At 42.4% G+C, this 21,752-nt stretch overlaps 1 protein-coding gene across 2 annotated transcripts; it reads left to right on the forward strand.

The window, feature by feature from the left end:
- The first annotated feature begins 347 nt into the window (after positions 1 to 347).
- Positions 348 to 21,712, forward strand: IDH3A (isocitrate dehydrogenase (NAD(+)) 3 catalytic subunit alpha). Of its 2 annotated transcripts, XM_063794246.1 has the most exons (12): positions 354 to 463; positions 6,273 to 6,335; positions 7,968 to 8,222; positions 8,609 to 8,692; positions 11,166 to 11,280; positions 12,662 to 12,849; positions 13,315 to 13,448; positions 14,588 to 14,690; positions 14,797 to 14,861; positions 16,096 to 16,180; positions 17,312 to 17,464; positions 20,088 to 21,712. In XM_063794246.1, exons 4-12 carry the CDS (start codon positions 8,669 to 8,671, stop codon positions 20,169 to 20,171), a joined length of 951 nt encoding a protein of 316 aa, XP_063650316.1. In that variant the 5' UTR covers positions 354 to 463; positions 6,273 to 6,335; positions 7,968 to 8,222; positions 8,609 to 8,668; the 3' UTR covers positions 20,172 to 21,712. The 2 variants fall into 2 exon arrangements, with proteins under 2 accessions (XP_510524.3, XP_063650316.1); XM_510524.8 differs by lacking the exon at positions 7,968 to 8,222 and having other exon boundaries at positions 348 to 463.
- The last annotated feature ends 40 nt before the right edge of the window (positions 21,713 to 21,752 follow it).

The raw sequence follows: 21,752 nt of genomic DNA on the forward strand, positions 1-21,752 counted from the left end.
AAAAAAAAAAAATCAAAATTTGTGGAATAAGAAAATTATGTGTCTTTCTCCACGGGATTGTAAACTCTATGAGGAGCGCTATATCCCCAAGATCCTAGAAGATTAATCAGCACCTAGTAGGTGTGGAACAAACGTCTTACCTTAACAGCGAGTCAATGAACCAGGGAGGGGAGAAGGAAGCTTTCCCGGAGATCCCGGCCCGGCAGTTTCCGGGTCCGCCTGGCGCTCAGCCAGGCCAGGCACAGAGAGACGAGCCCGGCGATTGGCCAGCGGAATGTCCAGGGGCGGGGCAGCGAGCGAGCGCGAAGCAATCCTGAGGCGGTCTCGGGGGCGGGGCGTTCAGGGGGCGTGGCAGTGCAGGGGCGGGCTCCGAGCGTGGGGTGGGCGCTTGCGCACTGCTGCTGCCGCTGTTGCTGCGGAGCCAGGAGGGGAAGCGATGGCTGGGTCCGCGTGGATCTCCAAGGTGAGCGCTGGCAGGCCGGCGTGTGGCAGGCAGGCTGGCCGCGAGGGCTGGCAGGAGAGCCGGTCGCGTGCCGGGTGTGGGCGGGCGCGTGGGCCAGACAGGGAGGCGGTGGCGGCCCGCGGGGACAGCTTGGGAGCCGGTCCTGGTCGCCCATGCCCCGCGCTCCGTGGCCGGCTCGCAGTGTATGGGCCGCCCCGGGCCGGGTCAGCAGCGCAGAGGCGGGGACGGCGTCAAGGTCAAGGCGGGGGGGCGCCGGCCCTGCTCCTGCCGAGACCCGGCTGCCGTCACCCGCATCCGCCCCGGCCAGAGCCCAGGCTTCGCGCCGAGCCCGGGAAGGTCACGGGAGCCTCTGTCCCAGCTCCGCCATCCGGGCCGCTTCCCCGGCTGCGGCCCTGCTGCGGGACTGATCCCCTCAGCACCGCCCAGACCTCTCATCCACTGTCTGCGCGGCCCTTGGCCGGGGAACCGCAGGTGCCACGGGCACTGGCGTTGAGCTTGGGAGGTTTTCCCAGGTGAGAGAATCCTGGGGCCCTTTTCCCTATCAGATTGTTTTCCCTTTGGCGCTCTTCCCAGTCAGACCTCTAGTGCTCTTGTAGCTATTTCCCCTTCATAGGACATAGGGCATCTTACACCTTGGAATTACCGTCTGAACCTTCGGAGAGAGAGACCAGCAGAGCCTTCCTTTTACCTTTCATTGGTGGGAATCCTGCAATCTGGAACGCTTTAGCTCTCCTTGACGCTCAGATGCCAGAACTGGAAAGGGTTTCAGATCATCTATGCAGTTCCGTAGGTTCTCAGTGGAACTAACCTGTGCCTGAAGAAGAATTTGCTCAAGGTCACACAGGAGGTCGGTGTCAGAGCAGGGAGAGGAACCTAGGTGTCTTGGTTCCCATTTCCCAAGGTCACATAGCAAATGATGGGTACAGGCCATCAGGCCTCAAGTCTCCTGTTGCTATGAAAGGGTGGTCCCCTAGAAATCTATAAACAATTTAACGTTTTTCTATAAGTTTGATACTACTTTTCTGCCTTTTTTTCGGTTTAAAGAGAGGTCCAGAGATGCACTGTTATTTAAGGAAAAGATCTCTGTACTGGAATTTAGGAGTCTCAGATTTAAATCCTAGCAATGCCACTGATTGGCTGTGTGACCCTAAGCAAATTACTAAACATCTCTAAGCCTTAATATGCCCATCGGTGAATATCTATACTTACATCACAGAATTGTTTGAGTATTAAATAAAATAATGTATGTGAAAGCACTTGGTATGTACAGAAGGAAAACAGAAATCTGAAGCTTTCTTATCAATATGTTTATCTGTCTCCAACAGACAGTGGTTTTCATGGGCATCATTAACTGGTTTTTTTGTTCAATAACTAGATTCTACTTTGTCACCCTCTTCAGACCCAGATTTGCTTGTGATGATAACTCTTATGTCACATTTGCTCCTAAAAGTAAAGCAACTTCTGTGTCACTGTGAAAACTGAACTCAGTCCTTTAATCTCTGAACTTACATTTAACACCCAATTCATCTTTGGTAGGTACATTTGCCTTCACAGTGAGGCACTAAAGCAACACTTGGTAATGATTGTGCTGGTAAATTTGTTTTGCCTTTAGTGTGATCTGCATGAAAAAACCCTCATAGTAGGTATTCAGAAAGTGGTGGGTTGTGGAGTCAGAAGATGAGGTTCTCTGACATGCACTCCCTGTGTGACCTTTGGCAGAGTCATTTGACTTCTGGGCCAGCTTCTCACTTTAGGGATTGGAGCAGAAGGTGGCTCAGAGGCTGACCCCAGGTTGGTGGAGGTGCTGAGCTGGATGCCGGTTTCAATTAGGACAGTTTCTCTGTTGAGTTTCCATTTCAGATTGTGGCCAGGCATGGTGGCTCATGCCTGTAATTCTAGCACTTTGGGAGGCCAAAGCGGGCGGATCACTTGAGGTCGGGAGTTCAAGACCAGCCTGGCCAACATGGCGAAACCCCATCTCTACTAAAAATACAAAAATTTGCTGGGCGTGGTGGCGCACACCTGTAATCCCAGCTACTCGGGAGGCTGAGGCAGGAGAGTCACTTGAACCCAGGAGGTGGAGGCTGCGGTGAGAGGAGATCATGCTCCTACCTGGGTAACAGCAAGACTCTGTCTCAAAAAAAAAAAAAAGATTTTTTTTAAAAAACCCATCTCAGAACCCGTGTACAACACTATTTACATGTTTTTAAGTTAAAAAGGAAATGAGTTGTGGATTAAGATGGCCCACGACCTGAAGTCCAAAGTTCAGGGTTTTGGTCCAGGCTTCATGAACCTGGCCTCAGTTTCCTCATCTGAAAAGTGCCACTAATGCCTATCTCTACAGGTTTTATATAAATAAAATGATGTGAGATATATATGCATATATATATATATGCATATGAGTATTCTATAAAGTAGAAGTCCTGCCATCTCAGCCTTCCATGTAGCTGGGACTACTGGTGTGTGCCACCATACCTGGCTAATATTTAAAATTTTTTTTGTAGAGGTAGGGTCTCACTCTGTTGTCTAGGCTGATTGGTCAGGTCTTCTGTCACAGAGACATAAGCTAGTTTTGTGTGAATGTCTTTTCCCTCTTTTTTGGGCTGGGAGAGGAGAAAGGACTCATGTCAATTTTTTTTTTTTTTTTTTTTTTTTGAGACAGAGTTTCGCTCCTGTTGCCCAGGCTGGAGTGGAATGGTGAGATCTTGGCTCACTGCAACCTCCACCTCCTGGGTTCAAGCGATTCTGCTGCCTGAGCCTCCCAAGTAGCTGGGATTACAGGCACCCACCATCACACCCAGCTGATTTTTGTATTTTTATTAGAGACAGGGTTTCACCATGTTGGCCAGGCTGGTCTTGAACTCCTGACCTCAGGTGATCCACCCACCTCAGCCTCCCAAAGTGCTGGGATTACAAGCGTGAGGCACTGCGCCCGGCCTTTTTTTTTTTTTTTTCTTTTTTTTTTTGAGATGGAGTTTCGCTCTTGTCACCCAGGCTAGAGTGCAATGGCGCGATCTTGGCTCACCACAACCTCTGCCTCCCGGGTTCAAGTGATTCTCCTCCCTCAGCCTCCTGAGTAGCTGGGATTACAGGCATGTGCCACCACGCCTGGCTAATTTTGTATTTTTAGTAGAGACAGGGTTTCTCCATGTTAGTCAGGCTGGTCTTGAACTCCTGACCTCAGGTGATTTGCCTGCCTCAGCCTCCCAAAGTGCTGGGATTACAGGCGTGAGCCACCGCTCCCGGCCTCATGTCAGTTTTATGCTCTGCTTGTCACAAAGTAACCTTTAAATGGTGCTTTGGAAAATTTTATTTTACTTAAAGTTCTGGGTCGTTGTGATGACTTAGGTGCAGTACTGCTTTATTCTAAGATCATGCAAGAGAGATGACAAACATGGAAAAGACTGGCCATTAAAGAAGATCATTGCAAGTATTAAGGCTACTTGTTGGGTTGGAAACTCTTCAGATAGAGATGTGACTGAGGCTGGACTCAGTTTTGTTTGATTGTTGTTGTTGTTTTTTTTTAATTGTTGAATACCTTCTATGAGCCAGGGACTGTTCTAGACACTAGATACAACAGTGAACAAAACACAAATCCTTACACTCCTGGGTTTACATTGCTGCCCCCAGCATATGCAGGTAGGATGGGTTTACATTTTAAAATCAGTTGTTTGAGTCGGGTCTTTTTCATTCTTTCTTTTTTTCTTTTTTTTTGTCCATTACCTAGGCTGGAGTGCAGTGGCATAATCATAGCTCACAGAAGCCTCAAACTCCTGGGCTCAAGCAGTCCTGAGCTCAAGCCGACTTAGCCTCCCATGTAGCTGAGACCATTGGTGTGCACCACCGTACCTGGCTAATTTTGTAGAGACAGGGTCTCACTTTGTTGCGCAGGCTGGTTGGTTGGGTCTTCTGTCATGAGGACATGAGTTTTGTGTGAATGTCTTTTCCTTCTTTTTTGTTCAGGGAGAGGAGAAAGGACACATGTCAATTTTCTTGTCACAAAGTAGCCTTTAAATGGCCTCCCTTCCAATAGCCCACTCGCTGGTGGATGAATCATGCCCTAGGATTAACATTTTGGCCAATGGTTTTGGCATTCTTTTGGATTTGGCCCAGTCTTATTTTCAATGCAGAGTCATGACTATAGATACCAGAAGATTAGAGAATGAAATTCATTCATACCTTTCTTGGCTGTTGGTTGTTACATGCCAATAAATATTTCAGCAAAGGTTCAGACCCCAGAAAAAAACATCAAGATAGGATATAACAAATGTGTCTTTGCTCATGTATCTAGCAGGAGAAAAAGTTACTTTTTAAAAAATTTAATGCAGCCAGGTGTGGTGGCTCACGCCTGTAATCCCAGCACTTTGGGTGTCCAAGGCAGGTGGATCACCTGAGGTCAGGAGTTTGAGACCAGCCTGGCCAACATGGAGAAACCCTGTCTCTACTAAAAATACAACAAGATTAGCTGGGCATGGTGGTGCATGCCTGTAATCCCGGCTACTTTCGGGAGGCTGAGGCAAACCCAGGAGGTGGTGGTTGCAGTGAGCCGAGATTGCACCATTGCACTCCAGCCTGGGCAACAAGAGTGAAACTCTGTCTCAAAAAAAAAAAAAATTTAATGCATTTTAATACCTTTGGTCTATGTACCCAGTTTCTTTTTTTATATTGTTTATAATAATGTAGTATGACTTTGTACCAGTTCTCAAGGACTAAGTTATTAAAGTTTATAATAAACCTCTAAAATTTATATTTCTGGTATATAATAATGTTAATTGGAGAGAGAAAAAAAAACACATACCAGTGGTAATATCTTGGTGTGGTGGAATTACTGGGTAACTTTTATTTTATATTTTGTATCTTTTCCTAGTCCCAGCAAACTGACAGTAATGACCACATTACCTATATTATCAGAAGCAGCAGTAATTTATTTAAAATCTTTATTCTGTATGGCATGGGCATCAGATGGTATTAAATAAACTTTCTTAGATTTTACTATAAAGTGTAATTTCTTAATATTCACAGAATAGATATAATGTATAATTGAAGGAGCACTGGACCAGGAGTCAGAAGACCTGTATGTGGGTTTCCATTTTGCCAATTATTCGCTGTGTGACCTTAGGCAAATGCTTTTCTTTGGGACCAGCATCTCCGCTTATGAAATAAGCAAGTTGCCAGGTGTCGTGGTGCACACCTGTAATCCCACCTACTCAGGAGGCTGAGGCAAAAGGGTCACTTGAGCCCAGGAGTTGGAGGCTGCAGTGAGTTATGATTGTGCCTTTGAATAGTCACTGCACTCCATCCTGGGCAACCTAGGGAGACCCCATCTCAAAAAGCCTAAAACAACAACAAGAAATAAGTGAGTTGTGCTCTGGATTTCATGAGGAACATCCTGGCTCTAAAATTAATGGTAATTTTCTTAGAATATAGGTTACCCCTAAATTGACCTAATGGTCAAGAATGTTGGCACAAAATGATCCACTCATCTGAGAAGAATCTGTATGTTTGAGCTGAAAAAGTAGTTTTATTCTACCTTCAGCATCTTTTATTTGACAACTTATATTCGTTAAATTGACTTTGAAAATATACAGTACTTAAGTTCTCAATCTAAAGTAAAAATCTGAGTATTTAGGCTTTCAAATCTGAGATGGCTTGCCACATTGAGCTAATACATGAGATTTGTATTCCTGGGAAGCTACTGAATATATCTGTGCCAAGTTGCAGCAGTACCATCCATCAGGACTTCCTCGCTCTTGTTTACTGTATGTGGTTTAATTCTGTGTGTGATATTTCTCTGTTGATATTAATATAGGTCTCTCGGCTGCTGGGGGCATTCCACAACCCAAAACAGGTGACCAGAGGTTTTACTGGTGGTGTGAGTATAATTATGTCTTTTATTTTTTCCTTTTAGAAGTTTCTCAAGAAAGATGCTCTAACATATTTATTATATAGCATTTTATCTCCATTCATTTAGAATTTGGGAAAATTGGCCATATTTATAATGTATGTTGAAATTATTGGCTGACATGCACAAATCTGTTAGGTTACTTGCGCATTTGAAAGAATTATCTTACAGCTGGCTATGTAAGTTTGCCACATTAATATCTTGAGGGAGCCTTGTTAAAAATAGAAAGTACCCTTGAGCCTGTTATTTTATTTCACAATCTCATTTTGGTGAGACAGCTTTTTTCAAAACTAGTACAAGTTGAGAGAAAATTGTTGAGAAGCTTCAAAACCTGCTTTGCATTTTTATTTTATGAGCTTCCCTAAACCCAGTAGATCGAGTGCCAATTAGGAATGCCTCGAACATCTATAAGCCTTGTAGGCTTATACTTGCCTTATATAGGCTTTGTAGACTATCACAGTAGTAGATCATCTGTTGTTCATTAAATCTGCTGCTTTTAGAATTCCCAGCATCAGAATTCTGTGCTTTAAAAGCTGATACCACATTTTTGGAACATTCTAAGACTGTGGCTCAGTGACTTCCTATTTGTTTTGATCCCCACCCCGCCTTTTATGGAATCTGATTTGGATTTCATAATTCCTATACTCCCATATAACATCTATGCCGTGAAAGATTTATAAGACCATAGTACATTTTTTCCTCCATTTACTTTCTGTATTGTGGAAGAAAAGCAGATTTTCTGGTGACTGGATGACATTTATTATTACATGTTGGGAGAACAGGAAGAAGTAGCCAAAGCGTTCTTTTGGCTCTGCTTATGCCAAAAATGCAGGATGGGGCTTGCACTTCAAGCTCAAGGATAGCCGTGCTAGCATTTCAAACGCATTCTGAAAGCTAATAAGATGATCATTGCTCTCTGCTATTATTTAATTTTCAGGCTATTTATTTGAAAAAAAAATTAGCTTGATGGAGGAGGTTATTTTTGAAGAAATAAGAGGATGTATTAATCTTTTTAAAGATTTCTTCAACCCAAGAAAACTGGTATGAGCCTTAGCCCTGGCTAAGAATGAGGTGGGAGATTTGCTTAAGGCCAGGAGTTCGAGGCTGCAGTGAGCTGTGATCACACCTGTGAGTAGCCACTGTGCTCCTGCCTGGCAATGTAGTGAGTCTTCATCTCTAAAAAATAAAAATTGAAAATTAGAAAAATGAAAAAAATAAAAATGTTTCTTCAGTTGTACAGAAACTAATCAGAAATAATTAGTCCACGTATCTGGGCAGACATCATTGGAAGGCAAAGGACCAAGGAAACTTGAATTAGTGACTTTTTAAAAATGCAGTTCCAGCAACTAGAATTGAAAAAAAGCCAAGCCCCTAGGTGGGGTAAAGTCCCAAGATAATAAAATATATGGTTCCCAAATGGAAAAAGAGGTGCTGATCTTCTCCCTTACATATTTTTATTTCTGCATTTGAAATGCTGGCTTCGTTTTGCCTGAAGCCTTAGAATAAATCATTGCTGTTACATTATAAAAACAATAATTGTCATTCTAAGTGTGACTCAGGCTTTGCAGGTATGATGACATATACTATTCTTTTTGGTTGCAGATCAACTTTGCCAAGCTTATGTAGATTACTCTTAGATTTAAGCAGACAGTTTTATAGAGGAACTAAGAAAAAAATGGAAGCTCTCTTGATAAAAAGTCTGATTTTCCCTGAGTACCAAAACAGACCTCAGTAATATTTTGGAAATGTGTCTGAAAGTGTTTTGCAAGACTGAAGAAGTTGCATGAGAAGCTTTCCAGGATCACAATGGAAAGGAAAGGAAAACACTTGCCTTCATGAGAAACCCTCTAAATTTTAGTGAGAGAACATTGTTAATTTTTTGTTGTTGTTGTCTTTGGTTTAAAAGATTTGAATTAATTGGTCTCTTTGCAGCTTGTCTGAAAAGAAATATCAATTAGGAAATCTACTTGGTAGTTTAATTTATTTTCGTTTTATGTAAAGAGTATCATTTGGGTTCTTTTTAAAACCTCTGAACTCAGGTAAAGAGTAGGATTGCAGAGTCTCTCCTCTGTTGATTCCTGCCTCCCCTTTGATGACCCCCGGGGAGGTATGTTTGTTTTCTTAATAGCATTTGAATCTTCTTGAGACATCTCATAAAGTGGATTTCTCTGTCAAAATATTCTTTTTTAAGCCTTCAAAAACAAAAATTCTTACTGTCTTCTTTGATGATTTCTTATGTTCAGGTTCAGACAGTAACTTTAATTCCAGGAGATGGTATTGGCCCAGAAATTTCAGCTGCAGTTATGAAGATTTTTGATGCTGCCAAAGTAAGTGGGCTTAAAAAATACATTTAATGATGACTCACTGAAAAGTTTTCTTAGCCAGTTGGATTCTGTGAACTTTTAGGATGCATTGCACCCATTTCTATGAAATTTAGTAAGGTCTGTTGTTAATCTCCACCGATTGTCACTTTAACAGTGTGTGTCTCAGTGTTTGCTACTGCCATTATTTCTTTCTTTTTCTTTTTTTTTTTTTTTAAATTTAGAGACGAGGTCTTGCTCTATTCCCAGGCTGGTCTTGAACTCTGGGGCTCAAGCGATCCTCCCACCTTCACCTCCAAAGTGCTTGGATTATAGGCGTGAGCCACCGCACCTGGCTGGCTGCTCCTGTTGTTGATAGTTCAAACTCCTGCATTGGCATCAGTTATATGTAAAGTAATCAAAGTAGTACAGTAGTATTTGTGGATCTTTAAGTCCTGCTTGGGTTTAAGATCTTTTAAGCCCTGCCAAATCACCCACCTTTTTGCAAAAAGTAAAATAAAATAAGACTAGAATTGCTGTTTCCAAAATCTATACAGCCGCTTTTGAAATAATCTCTTTAAAATAAAATTTCTGATGTGTTATCAAGAATGGAATGTTATTACTTCTAACAGCTGAGCCTTTGATACAGGTAGATAATTTAAAAATTCTGTAAGTGAATTCAGCTGTAAGCTGCTTGTGAACAGCACCGTGTCTGACTGAGCTTGTGTCCTAGGACATGTTCAGTGTGCTAGCTGTACACACATGAAGGATGTAGGTAGAGAGAAAGGAATGCTTGTTTATACCTCCAACTGGTACATTCATAGGTTATGCAATACATACATACATATATATATATATATATATATATATATTTTTTTTTTTTTTTTTTTTTTTTTTTAGACAGAGTTTTGCTCTTGTTGCCCAGGCTGAAGTGCAATGGAGCAATCTCGGCTCACTGCAACCTCTGCCTCCCGGGTTCAAGCGATTCTCCTGTCTCAGCCTCCCAAGTAGCTGGGATTATAGGCGCATGCCACCACGCCTGGCTAATTTTTGTATTTTTAGTAGAGACAGGGTTTCATCATATTGGTCAGGCTGGTCTCGAACTCCTGACCTCAGGTGATCTGCCCACCTTGGCCTCTGCACTGGGCCTGGCCTATATATATTTTTTAAACAATGTAATATTGTTTTTTAAAAACAGCTTTATCGAGATATAATTCATCCTTTTATTTATTTTTTATTTTTATGTTTCATTTGTTTTGAGACATTGTTTCGCTCTTGTTGCACAGGCTGGAGTGCAATGGCATGATCTTGGCTCACTGCAACCTCCGTCTCCCAGGTTCAAGCTATTCTCCTGCCTCAGCTTCCCGAGTAGCTGGGATTACAGGTGCCTGCCACCACGCCCAGCTGATTTTTGTATTTTTAGTAGAGGCGGGGTTTCACCATGTTGGCTAGGCTGGGCTGGAACTCCTGACCTCAGGTGATCCACCCACCTTGGCTTCCCAAAGTGCAGGGATTACAGGCGTGAGCCACCACGCCGGGCCTAATTCATCCTTTTAAAATGTACCTTTGAATCCAGTGGTTTTTAGTACATTCACAGAGTTATGCAACCATCACCACAATCTGATTTTGGACCATTTTCCTCACCGAAAAAGAAACCCCATACCCTATGCAGTCACTCCCCATTTCGTCTCTCTCCCTCCCTACCCCCTCCTCCTTTTTCCTCCCCCACCCTAGGCAGCCAACCACTCATCTACTTTCTGTATCTGTAGGTTTGCCTATTTGGGACATTTCATATAAATAGAATCTTATAATATATGGTCTTTTATGATTGGCTTCTTTCACTTAGCATGATGTTTTTAAGTTTCATCCATGTATCAGTACTATATGATGTTTCTGTGAACCATATTCCTCTGCTACTTATGATATTCTAATTATAGCCACTGTTAAGAGCCCTTGTGAAAAAAAATAAGTGGGCAGGTGGTAGCTGGGAGTGATGACTGGGCACAGATAATGTAGAGAATCCCTCTGGGCCTGCTAGAGAATGACATCTCTTCTTGCATGCCAGGAACTTTCTGGACCTTTATTGTTTTTAGCAGTCACATCCAAAGTTGAAAACGGGCTGGGCCCGGTAGCTCACGTCTGTAATCCCAGCACTTTGGGAGGCCGAAGTGGGCAGATCACCTGAGGTCAGTAGTTCGAGACCAGCCTGGCCAACATGGTGAGACCCTGTCTCTACAAAAAAAATACAAAAAAATTAGCTGGGTGTGGTGGTGGGCACCTGTAATCCCAACTACTCAGGAGGCTGAGGCATGAGAATCGCTGGAACCTGGGAGGCGGAGGTTACAGTGAGCCAAGATTGTGCTGCTGCACTCTAGCCTAGGTGACAGAGCGGGACTCTATCTCAAAAACAAAGTTGAAAAAGTTTGTTCATCATTGCAGTATGAATGTCAGTTTCCTTTAAGTCTCTCTAGCTCACTGTGCTCTGTGATGTGGCATCTAGGCACCTATTCAGTGGGAGGAGCGGAACGTCACTGCCATTCAAGGACCTGGAGGAAAGTGGATGATCCCTTCAGAGGCTAAAGAGTCCATGGATAAGAACAAGATGGGCTTGAAAGGTAGCACTGAAGTAGAGACGGGGGTTTTTACAGATTTCCGCTACAGGGGTTACATAGTTTTGAAAAATTATGCATTTAAACTGAATAAGGCCTGGCCATCTGTGAAGGTAACGCCATTCTTTTATGAAGTAACTACTCATAGTAAGATGTTTTATTCATTTGGGACATTTTTTCCCCCAGTAAAAACATTAAAATATTACTGGATGATGCCAAATAACAGTATCTCTATTTAATCTTCAACTATATATATCTTTTGCTTAATTTTTACATTTGTATATTTATTTATTTACTTTAATTATTTTTTTGCGACAGAGTCTCGCTCTGTCGCCCAGGCTGGAGTGCAGTGGTGTGATCACAGCTCACTGCAGCCTTGACCTCCTGAGCTCAAGCAGTCCTCCCACCTCAGCCGCCCGAGTAGCTAGGACTACAGGTGTGCCACCATGCCCAACTAATTTTTTAAAAAGTTTTTTGTAGAGATGGGGTCTCACTATGTTTCCCAGGCTGATCTGGAATACCTAAGCTCAAGCAATCCTTCTGCCTCTGCCTCCCAAAGTGCTGGGATTACAGGCCTGAGTGAGCCGCTGTGCCTGGCCTACATTTTTATCATTATTTTAATTAATACATGTTTAAGGCCGTGATTCAAAAATACTAGCATGTGGTAGATTTAAATTCAGCATAGGCTTTATTTTTATATTTTTTGAGAGTCTTGCTCTGTCACCCAGGCTGGAGTGCAGTGGCGTGATCTCGGCTCACTACAACCGCCGCCTCCCGGATTCAAGCTATTCTCCTGCCTCAGCCTCCTAAGTAGCTGGGATTACAGGCACACACCACAACGCCCAGCTAATTTTTGTATTTTTAGTAGAGACAGGGTTTCCCCATGTTGGCCAGGCTGGTCTTGGACTCCTGACCTCAAGCGATCCGCCTGCCTGGGCTTCCCAAAGTGTTGGGATTACAGGCCTGAGACTGTAGGCCAGAGCAAGCATAGGCTTTAAAGCCACAGACAGAACCAACATTGAATCTCATCCCTGCTACTTACTGGCTAGAAGGCTTGGGCAAATTTTTTATTCTTAGTTTATTTTTTCTTTTTTCTTCATTTTTAAATGACAGTAACAGAGTTGCTGTTGTACAGGGTGATGATAAGGATTATATCATGTCAAGCACCTGATTACAATGCTTGATCCTCAGGAAGTTCTGAAGATAAGAAACGCAGTTAATGTTCCAGAAAGCTCCCGTGAGGAAGTGTTCCTCCTTCATTTGAATCTCAGGTAGAGAGTGAACTAGAGGCAGAACACATTTCACAAGGTAGCCGAGGTGGGTTAGTAGGTCACACGTGAGACCAGAATGCCTTCTAGTGTCATCTGGGTTTTCTTCTGTATAACAGGCCCTTTGAAGACCCCAATAGCAGCCGGTCACCCATCTATGAATTTACTGCTGCGCAAAACATTTGACCTTTACGCGAATGTCCGACCATGTGTCTCTATCGAAGGCTATAAAACCCCTTACACCGATGTAAATATTGTGACCATTCGAGAGAACACAGAAGGAGAATACAGTGGAATTGAGCATGTGGTATGTTCACTCCAGATTCTTTTTCATTCCTGCTTGGACTGCTTTCTGTGCATCTGGGACCCCAGAGACAGATCTGCTTTATCTCTGTGAGGAGTTGTGGGTGTTTGTCTTGGTGCTGGGTGTCTGGCTGACAGTACTCAAACAGATGTAAGGCATGGTGGTTCGCGTCACAAGCTTGGGAATATGCCCTCTGAATTTTGAATCCCCCGCTTCACAGGTGCGCTGTTCCGCAGATGACTGTCTCTGCATCTCAGTTTTCTTCATCTGTGCAGTGGGGCTCATAATACTTACCTCTTAGGGCTGGAGTTAACATGAACCCCATTGTCGTAGCAGTGTGTGTGATTAGTCATGCTAGCTGGCACTGTGCAGGCCTGCCACAAATGTTACTGTCTACTCCCCACCCTCTGTCTCCCACTGCGTTGCTGTCACACTCTTTCCAGCGAGGTGGGACTTCCTGTCTTGCAGATTGTTGATGGAGTCGTGCAGAGTATCAAGCTCATCACCGAGGGGGCGAGCAAGCGCATTGCTGAGTTTGCCTTTGAGTATGCCCGGAACAACCACCGGAGCAACGTCACGGCGGTGCACAAAGCCAACATCATGTGAGCTCCTTGCGGGGGCCGGCACCCCATCTTGCTTTGTTGTGGGAGAGCAGTGACAGGGCTTCCCTTTCTCCTCTTCAGCTTGCTCCTTGATTCCTAATATCTTTGAAAAAGAACTTTGTAACAATCCAAAGATACGGCATCTCTCTTCTGTCGGAGTCTCCTCTTTTCTCCTCTTTGTTATTTTTTTTTTTTTTGAGACGGAGTCTCTTTCTGTTGCCCAGGCTGGAGTGCAGTGGCGCGATCTTGGCTCACTGCAACCTCCGCCTCCCGGGTTCCAGCAATTCTCCTGCCTCAGCTTCCCGAGTCACTGGGACTACAGGCACATGCCACCATGACCGGCTAATTTTTGTATTTTCAGTGGAGATGGGGTTTCACCATGTTGGCCAGGCTGGTCTCAAACTCCTGACCTTAAGTGATCCGCTCGCCTTGGGCTCCCGAAGTGCTAGGATTACAGGCATGAGCCTCTGCGCCCGGCCTGGAGTCTCCTGTTTACTGCGCCTCCCTGGGCGAATGACAGGAGCAAATGAGGAGGGGATGGTGATTCAGGTCCTGGAAGCTCAAGGAAGGACTGAGGGTTATCAGGAAAGGAAATTGGAGCCTCGGGGTCCCCAGATGCTGTGGCCATCAGCAGAGGCCACATAGCATACGTTTTAGAAGTGGAATAGTGGGAGGCTTAAAGTAGTGCTAACAATACCTGATGTGTTACTCCAGCAACTTAAATTCTCATCCAGAGGCTGTTAAAGTCCTCTGAATATATTAACAGTTTTCCTAACTAAGAAAAGCATTGAACATGCAAAATAGTAAAACTATTTAAATTACTATGTTAACCTTTTAAAGCAATTTTAATAATATTAGTGGGTATTTCTTCATTCTTGTTAGATAACACTATGAAAATATAGTCTTCTCTATTATGATCAAACTATTTTACATTTTTACTCTTTTATACTTTCAGAAGGATCCTAAAACATTTTCAGCTTATATTTTATTAACTACCTAAGAAATAATTTTATTGTAATTGGGATCAGGTAGCTTGGCTTCTGGAACTTAAATGTCTTGAACTTACTTTACTTCTTTGATTTGATTCTTTTCTTTCTGTAAGACTTTTTTTTCAGCAGTTTTTATTTGATTAAATACAGGCGGATGTCAGATGGGCTTTTTCTACAAAAATGCAGGGAAGTTGCAGAAAACTGTAAAGATATTAAATTTAATGAGATGTACCTTGATACAGTATGTTTGAATGTAAGTATATATTCACACTTACCTGCTACTTTTTATGGTGAATGGTGTCTGTGTGTTGTGGGGATGCAGATTTTGATTACTAAATGCACAAATGTATTCCTTGTAGATGGTACAAGATCCTTCCCAATTTGATGTTCTTGTTATGCCAAATTTGTATGGAGACATCCTTAGGTGAGTCTGGCCGCAACCTATTTATTTTAGCCTATGATTTACTTATAAACATCCTAAAATAATTATGGCTTAACATTTTCAATTGAGTATTGTAAAATAGAGTATTTGTTGTAATATATGAATTGAATTCTAACAGTTCAGGTTGTGATAATGAATGATTACATGTTGGGTGGCTTTTTCCTTCATTGATTTGCCAAATCATTGCTGGGCTCTTTCTCTCTAATCATTATTAGCTCACTCTTCCCAGTTTTTAAATGTTTGATTGATTGATTGATTTCAAGGTTTTGTTATGTATAGCTAGGTAGGTGGGTGGTCATTGTTACTATTTTTTGGTAACTTTTGACATAATTTCAGACTTACAGAAAAGTTGTAAGAATAGTACAAAGAATTCCCTTGTACTCAGCACCCAGATTCCACATTCTCCAGATGTCAGCATTTTATCACATTTACTTTATTACTCCTTCCCACTTTCCCTCCCTTCCTCTTTCCTCCCTTCCTCTTCCTCCTCTCCTTTGTCTGTGCTTCTCTCTCTCTCTCTCTCCCCCCGCCCCCACACACAGACATAAGATGTTGGCCAAATGGTGATTTTCTTTCTTTTTTTTTTTTTTTTTTTGAGGTGGAGTCTTGCTCTGTCGCCTAGGCTGGAGTGCAGTGGCACAATCTCGGCTCACTGCAACCTCTACCTCCCAGGTTCGAGTGATTCTTCCGCCTCCCCTGAGTAGTTGGTATTATTACAGGTGCACACCACCACACCTGGCTAATTTTTGTATTTTTAGTAGGGACGGGGTTTCGCCATGTTGGCCAGGCTGGTCTGGAACTCCTGACCTCAAGTGATCTGCCCACCTTGGCCTCCCAAAGTGCTGGGATTACAGGCATGAGCCACTGAGCCCAGCTGTGGACATGGTTTTCTGTTTTATTCAGTGATATATCCATCATCATAATCATGAATATTGATGCATAGGTTGTCCTAACTTGGCTGATGGGGGTCCCTTCACCATGTCTTCTGTGTCCTTTAGACACAGCCCTTCGTTCTTTGAGCCTTGCCTTGCTTTCTGACACAGTAAGATGCTCGAGGCTCATCTGTATTTTCCTAACCTTTGCCCTGGAATCAGCCATTTATCCAAGGAATGCTACTTCCTTTTAGTGGAGAATGATAATTAAAAACTAAAATCTGGGTGCTAGGTGAGATGTTTTATTTTTAAAAACATTCTTTGAAATGCTTTTCTTCCGCTAGTGACTTGTGTGCAGGATTGATCGGAGGTCTCGGTGTGACACCAAGTGGCAACATTGGAGCCAATGGGGTTGCAATTTTTGAGTCGGTAAGGACCCTGACACCTGAAACAGAACTCAGGTCAGAACAGCGTGTGAACTCAGGAGGAGTTGTCTGTATAAGTATGCTTTAACTCCAGTTTTTCAAATTGTCAAAACAAAATGATGCTTTTTTTTTTTCTCGAGACGGAGTCTCGCTCTGTCACCCACGCTGGAGTACAGTGGTGCGATCTTGGCTCACTGCAACCTCTGCCTCCCAGGTTCAAGTGATTCTCCTGCCTCAGCCTCTCAAGTAGCTGGGATTACAGGTGTGAGCCACCACACCTGGCTAATTTTTGTATTTTAGTAGAGATGGGGTTTCACCATGTTGGCCAGGCTGTTCTTGAACTCGTGATCTCAGATGATCCATCCGCCTTGGCCTCCCAAAGTTGCTGGGATTACAGGTGTGAGCCATTGCACCCAGCCTATGTTTGTTTTTATATATATGTTTGGGTATATATATATATATATATATATATATATATATATATATATATACACACACCCATATATAAACATATATATACGTTTGGTTTATCTCTTCATTTCCCTCCAGATATTTATTATGTATCCTTCCTTACTTAAAATATTTTACCAAAAATTGACTGAAAAAGATTGTTGGTCCATATTTTTATACTTAAAAAAATTACTTTAGCTCTTTATTTCTCCAAGTCTTTATTTATTTATTTATTTATTTTTGAGTTGGGGCCTTGTTCTGTCACCCAGGCTGGAGTACACTGGTGTGATCATAGCTCACTGCAGGCTTGAACTGCTAGGCTTAAGCAATCCTCCTGCCTTAGCCTCCCAAGTAGCTGGCACTGTAGTCAGGCACCACCATGCCTGGCTAATTGCTAATTTTTTTGTAGAAATGGGGTCTCACTCTGTTGCCCAGGCTGGTCTTGAACTCCTGGCCTCAAGTGATCCTCTTGCCTTGGCCTATCAACGTGTTGCGATTACAGGTGTGAGCTATCACGCCCAACCCAGACTTTATTTCTTCAGTCCGTATCAGATAAATTGCACGCAGTAGCTTTCAGTGCATATTTTGTATTGCTGAGGAAAGATGGTTAAGACTCCAGCTTCCCCAGAAGAGGACTGTTAGTTTTTGTCTCTCCCTTGATGATGCTACTTTTCCCGATGTGTAGGTTCATGGGACGGCTCCAGACATTGCAGGCAAGGACATGGCGAATCCCACAGCCCTCCTGCTCAGTGCTGTGATGATGCTGCGCCACATGGGACTTTTTGACCATGCTGCAAGAATTGAGGCTGCGTGTTTTGCTACAATTAAGGACGGAAAGGTAACAGGAATCTTGATTTACTTGTACTGGGTAAAATGCATTGCTTCCATGTGTTTTATCTGAGTGAAAGGGACAGTGACAGATAATAGTTCTCAGGCGGGCCCAAGCATTTGATGTTGAACAAGGATTCTTAACGTGGGTCCCAGATTGAACAGGGTATGTGTGCACATGTGTGCATTTTCTGAGGTGAGGATCTAGATATTTCATCCAAAAAAAGTTAAGAAGCACTGATGTATAGACATCAGTGTACAGTGGAAAGGTCAGTGGTTTGGGAGGCAGCATCAGGTGCACGCCCAATTATCCTATTGTTAGCTGTGTGACCTTGGCCAAGTTCATTGATTTTTTTTGAGACAGAGTCTTGCTCTGTCACCCAGGCTGGGGTGCAGTGTCATAATCTTGGCTCACTGCAACCTGTACCTCCCGGGTTCAAGCAGTTCTCCTGCCTCAGCCTCCCTAGTAGCTGGGATTACAGGCGTGTGCCACCACACCCAGCTAATTTTTGTATTTTTAGTAGAGATAGGGTTTCACCATGCTGGCCAGGTTGGTCTCGAACTCCTGAGCTCAAGTGATCCTCCCGCCCCAGCCTCCCAAAGTGCTGGGATTACAGGCATGAGCCACCGCACCCGGCCAAGTTCATTGATTTTTATAGACAACTTTTTACTCTTCACAACAAACGTCTGTTGAGTGTACCTTATAAGGTGTGAAGAGTAAAATGATGAATAGGGTAAGATGCTGAGCCTCAAGGAGCTGGGAATCTAGTGGCAGATACAGATGCAGATGTACCTCTAATACAATAGTCTTATATGTTACACTGTGTGCATCTGTAATACAAAAGCAATACAGAAGTTTTATAAAAGTAATAACTAATATTAATTGAATACTTATGCAACTTTTAAGTTCTTTGTATATCATCTCAGCAAAGTTTTTCTATAACTCTTTGAAGTAGATGCTATAATTCCATTTTATAGATGAGGAAACTGAGGTACAGAGAGAATAAATAATATGTCCAAGGTTTTACAGCTCCTAAATGACCCAAGTTGGGATTAACACGCAGTCTGGGTCTTACCCAACAAGCTCCACCGCCTCTGTAAGCAATTGTGGCCTGTGGAAGAAGTGTCGCGGGCTATTCCGAAGTTAGAGGAAATAATGTACTTGAAGACTCATCCCTAATTTGAGGTCCTTTTTAACAAAAATTGTGAAAAATATGCATAACATAAAATTTGCCATTTTAGCCATATTTAGGTATACAGTTCAATAATGTTAAGTACATTCACATTGTAATGTAACCATCACCATCAATCATCTCCAGACCAGTTTCATTTTCTCAAACTGAGACTCTGCACCCGTTAAACAGTAACTTTCCCTTCCCCCTCCCATCCTCTGACACCTGCCATTCTGCTTCCTGTCTCTATGAATTTGACTACTCTAGGTACCTCATGTAAGTGGAATCATACAGTATTTGTCCTTTGAGTCTGGCTTATTTCACTTAGCGTAATATCTTCAAAGTTGGTCCCTTCTTTTAAAAAAATTCTGTAATTTGAAATTATATCGTGTGGCCAAAATACAAGAAATTCAGGCTTGTTTTTAACAGCCTGATAGTCACATTGGAGGTCATATGATTTTCTTATTCTTTAAAGTTATATTTGGGAAGTTATAATCTACAGCCCAGTAGAGAGGTGCCTGAATTACATAGTGGGCCCTTTTATTGTGTAGGATGGAAAGATAAAGAGAATTAAATATATTGGGGTCTGTATGCAGGAAAGAAAGGATAAGCTGGTAGAACAGATCAGTTGTATGGGAGGCTTTCTTTCCTAAAGAGGGAGGTTTAAGAGTTAATGATTTAGGCAGGTGTGGTGATGCATGCCTGTAGTTGCAGCTATAGGCTGAGGCAGGAGGATCACCTTAGCCTCTGAGTTCAAGACCAGCCTGGGCCACATAGTGAGACCCCGTCTCTTAAAAAAAAAAAAAAAAAAGAGTTAATGATTTAAATATTTCTTTCGTATTTGTTTCCCAGCCTCCAAAAATAGATCAGATACAAAAATTAGTTGGGTATGGTGGCATGCACTTGTAATTCCAGCTATTCAGGACGCTGAGGCAGGAGAATCGCTTGAACCCAGGAGGCAGAGGTTGTGGTGAGCTGGGATCGTGCCACTGCACTCCAGCCTGGGCAACAGAGTGAGACTCCATCTCAAAAAAAAATAATAATAAAAACAAAAATAGATCAAAATATGTCTCAGGTCTATTCCTGAGACATATTTCCCAAGGATTTTTATGAAACTTCTTATTTAGATTTGCTTTTATTTAAATATCCATGACCAACTAATCTGTATTAGGGTCTATTGTGTGAACAAAGGGAAAATTTTGGTAAAGCTCCCTGCCTCCCTTTGCATCAAGAGCACCTTATTCTTTGCAGAGTGCTGTTGTATACACTATGAGATTGGATCCCGATCCTCCTGGGCTGGGTAGATGGTGGTGGAGTGGTTCCTCACTTTGAAATGAGGAACTAAATGAAAGAGCAGCCGAGTAACTTGCCCAGGTGGCATCTCACTGAGGGCTTTAAAATCTCCTTGGTTTAGTTTAGTTTGCAGATACATCTTTTATTTTTGCTTTTTCCTTTTCTCAGAGCTTGACAAAAGATTTGGGAGGCAATGCAAAATGCTCAGACTTCACAGAGGAAATCTGTCGCCGAGTAAAAGATTTAGATTAACACTTCCACAACTGGCATTTACATCAGTCACTCTAAATGGACACCACATGAACCTCTGTTTAGAATACCTACGTATGTATGCATTGGTTTGCTTGTTTCTTGACAGTACATTTTTAGATCTGGCCTTTTCTTAACAAAATCTGTGCAAAAGATGCAGGTGGATGTCCCTAGGTCTGTTTTCAAAGAACTTTTTCCAAGTGCTTGTTTTATTTATTAAGTGTCTACCTGGTAAATGTTTTTTTTGTAAACTCTGAGTGGACTGTATCATTTGCTATTCCAAACCATTTTACACTTAAGTTAAAATAGTTTCTCTTCAGCTGTAAATAACAGGATACAGAATTAACAAGAGAAAAATGTCTAACTTTTTAAGAAAAACCTTATTTTCTTCGGTTTTTGAAAAACATAATGGAAATAAAACAGGATATTGACATAATAGCACAAAATGACACTCTTCTAAAACTAAATGGGCACAAGAGAATTTTCCTGGGAAAGTTCACATCAAAAAGAGTGAATGTGGTATATTTCTAAATGATATGGAAAATAGAGACAGATTTGTCCTTTACAGAAATTACTGAGTGTGAATAAAAACTTCAGATCCAAGAAATATATAACGAGAGATATAATTTTTGTTAATAAGACAAAGGTAATATATTGGATACAAAGATACAAATGTATTGTGTGTTCAATTATTTTGTTGTCTTGAGATTTAATATTCTTTCCAAGAGCTTTTAATGAAGCAGAGAGCTAGTACTTCGTTTTCACTGGATACATTTTCAGCATCATGAGTTGTCACAGCCTCTGAGCCCCTGATCTTAAGCCAGAAGGGCTGAGTGTATTGTAAACTTATTCTTGCATGTTGCTGTCTGGGAATGGACCACACTACAGCAGGTAGTTCTGGGGGCGATACTGCCGAAAGGCCTGAACACATGTATTTTGGCTGCAATTGAAGAACTTGGGATGCTATTAATTTTGTATTTCAGCAACTGCCCCTTCTCCTATCCCAAAGCACCAATTACTGCCCTCTGCCTCAGCAGTACCAGTATAAGATGACATTCCAAAGACTGGAGGCAACTCAGCCTGAGTTAATTCACAAAATTATGCCATGCTGGGGCTTGAGCTTGAGCTTGGGCTTAGGCTTGGGCTCAGCTTTTGACCCTCAGGCATCTCCTTTCCCTTCCTGTCTTCCTCTCCCTTCTCCTCTGCTGCAGCATGATTTTCTTAATCTTCAGACACTCACTATTTTCATGAACAGTTACCCTCTGTCCCCACAACCAAAGACAACTCATGGCCTCCTTTGGCCCTTGTGTAACATTGCAAACCTGTGGCTTTGCAAAATGTACCCAGGTCACAAGGGGATTTTTTTTTTTTTTTTAGCAATGATATCCCTGTCTGGGTCACTTTTTAAGCTTGTAACCGCCCCCCCAGACTTATAATCTTAAATGTATTTTCCTTTGTTTAAGCTGCTGCTTCCTCTGTTTCATTGGATTGTGCCAGTTATCAGTGGCTCTTGGGTTCAAAGTAATAAAGAATTCCAAAACTGAGATGTTTGCTTTCTCTACCTGTTTCCTGTTCAGATGCCTT

Source organism: Pan troglodytes, chromosome 16 (assembly GCF_028858775.2).
Source record: "Pan troglodytes isolate AG18354 chromosome 16, NHGRI_mPanTro3-v2.0_pri, whole genome shotgun sequence".
Taxonomy (NCBI): domain Eukaryota; kingdom Metazoa; phylum Chordata; class Mammalia; order Primates; family Hominidae; genus Pan; species Pan troglodytes.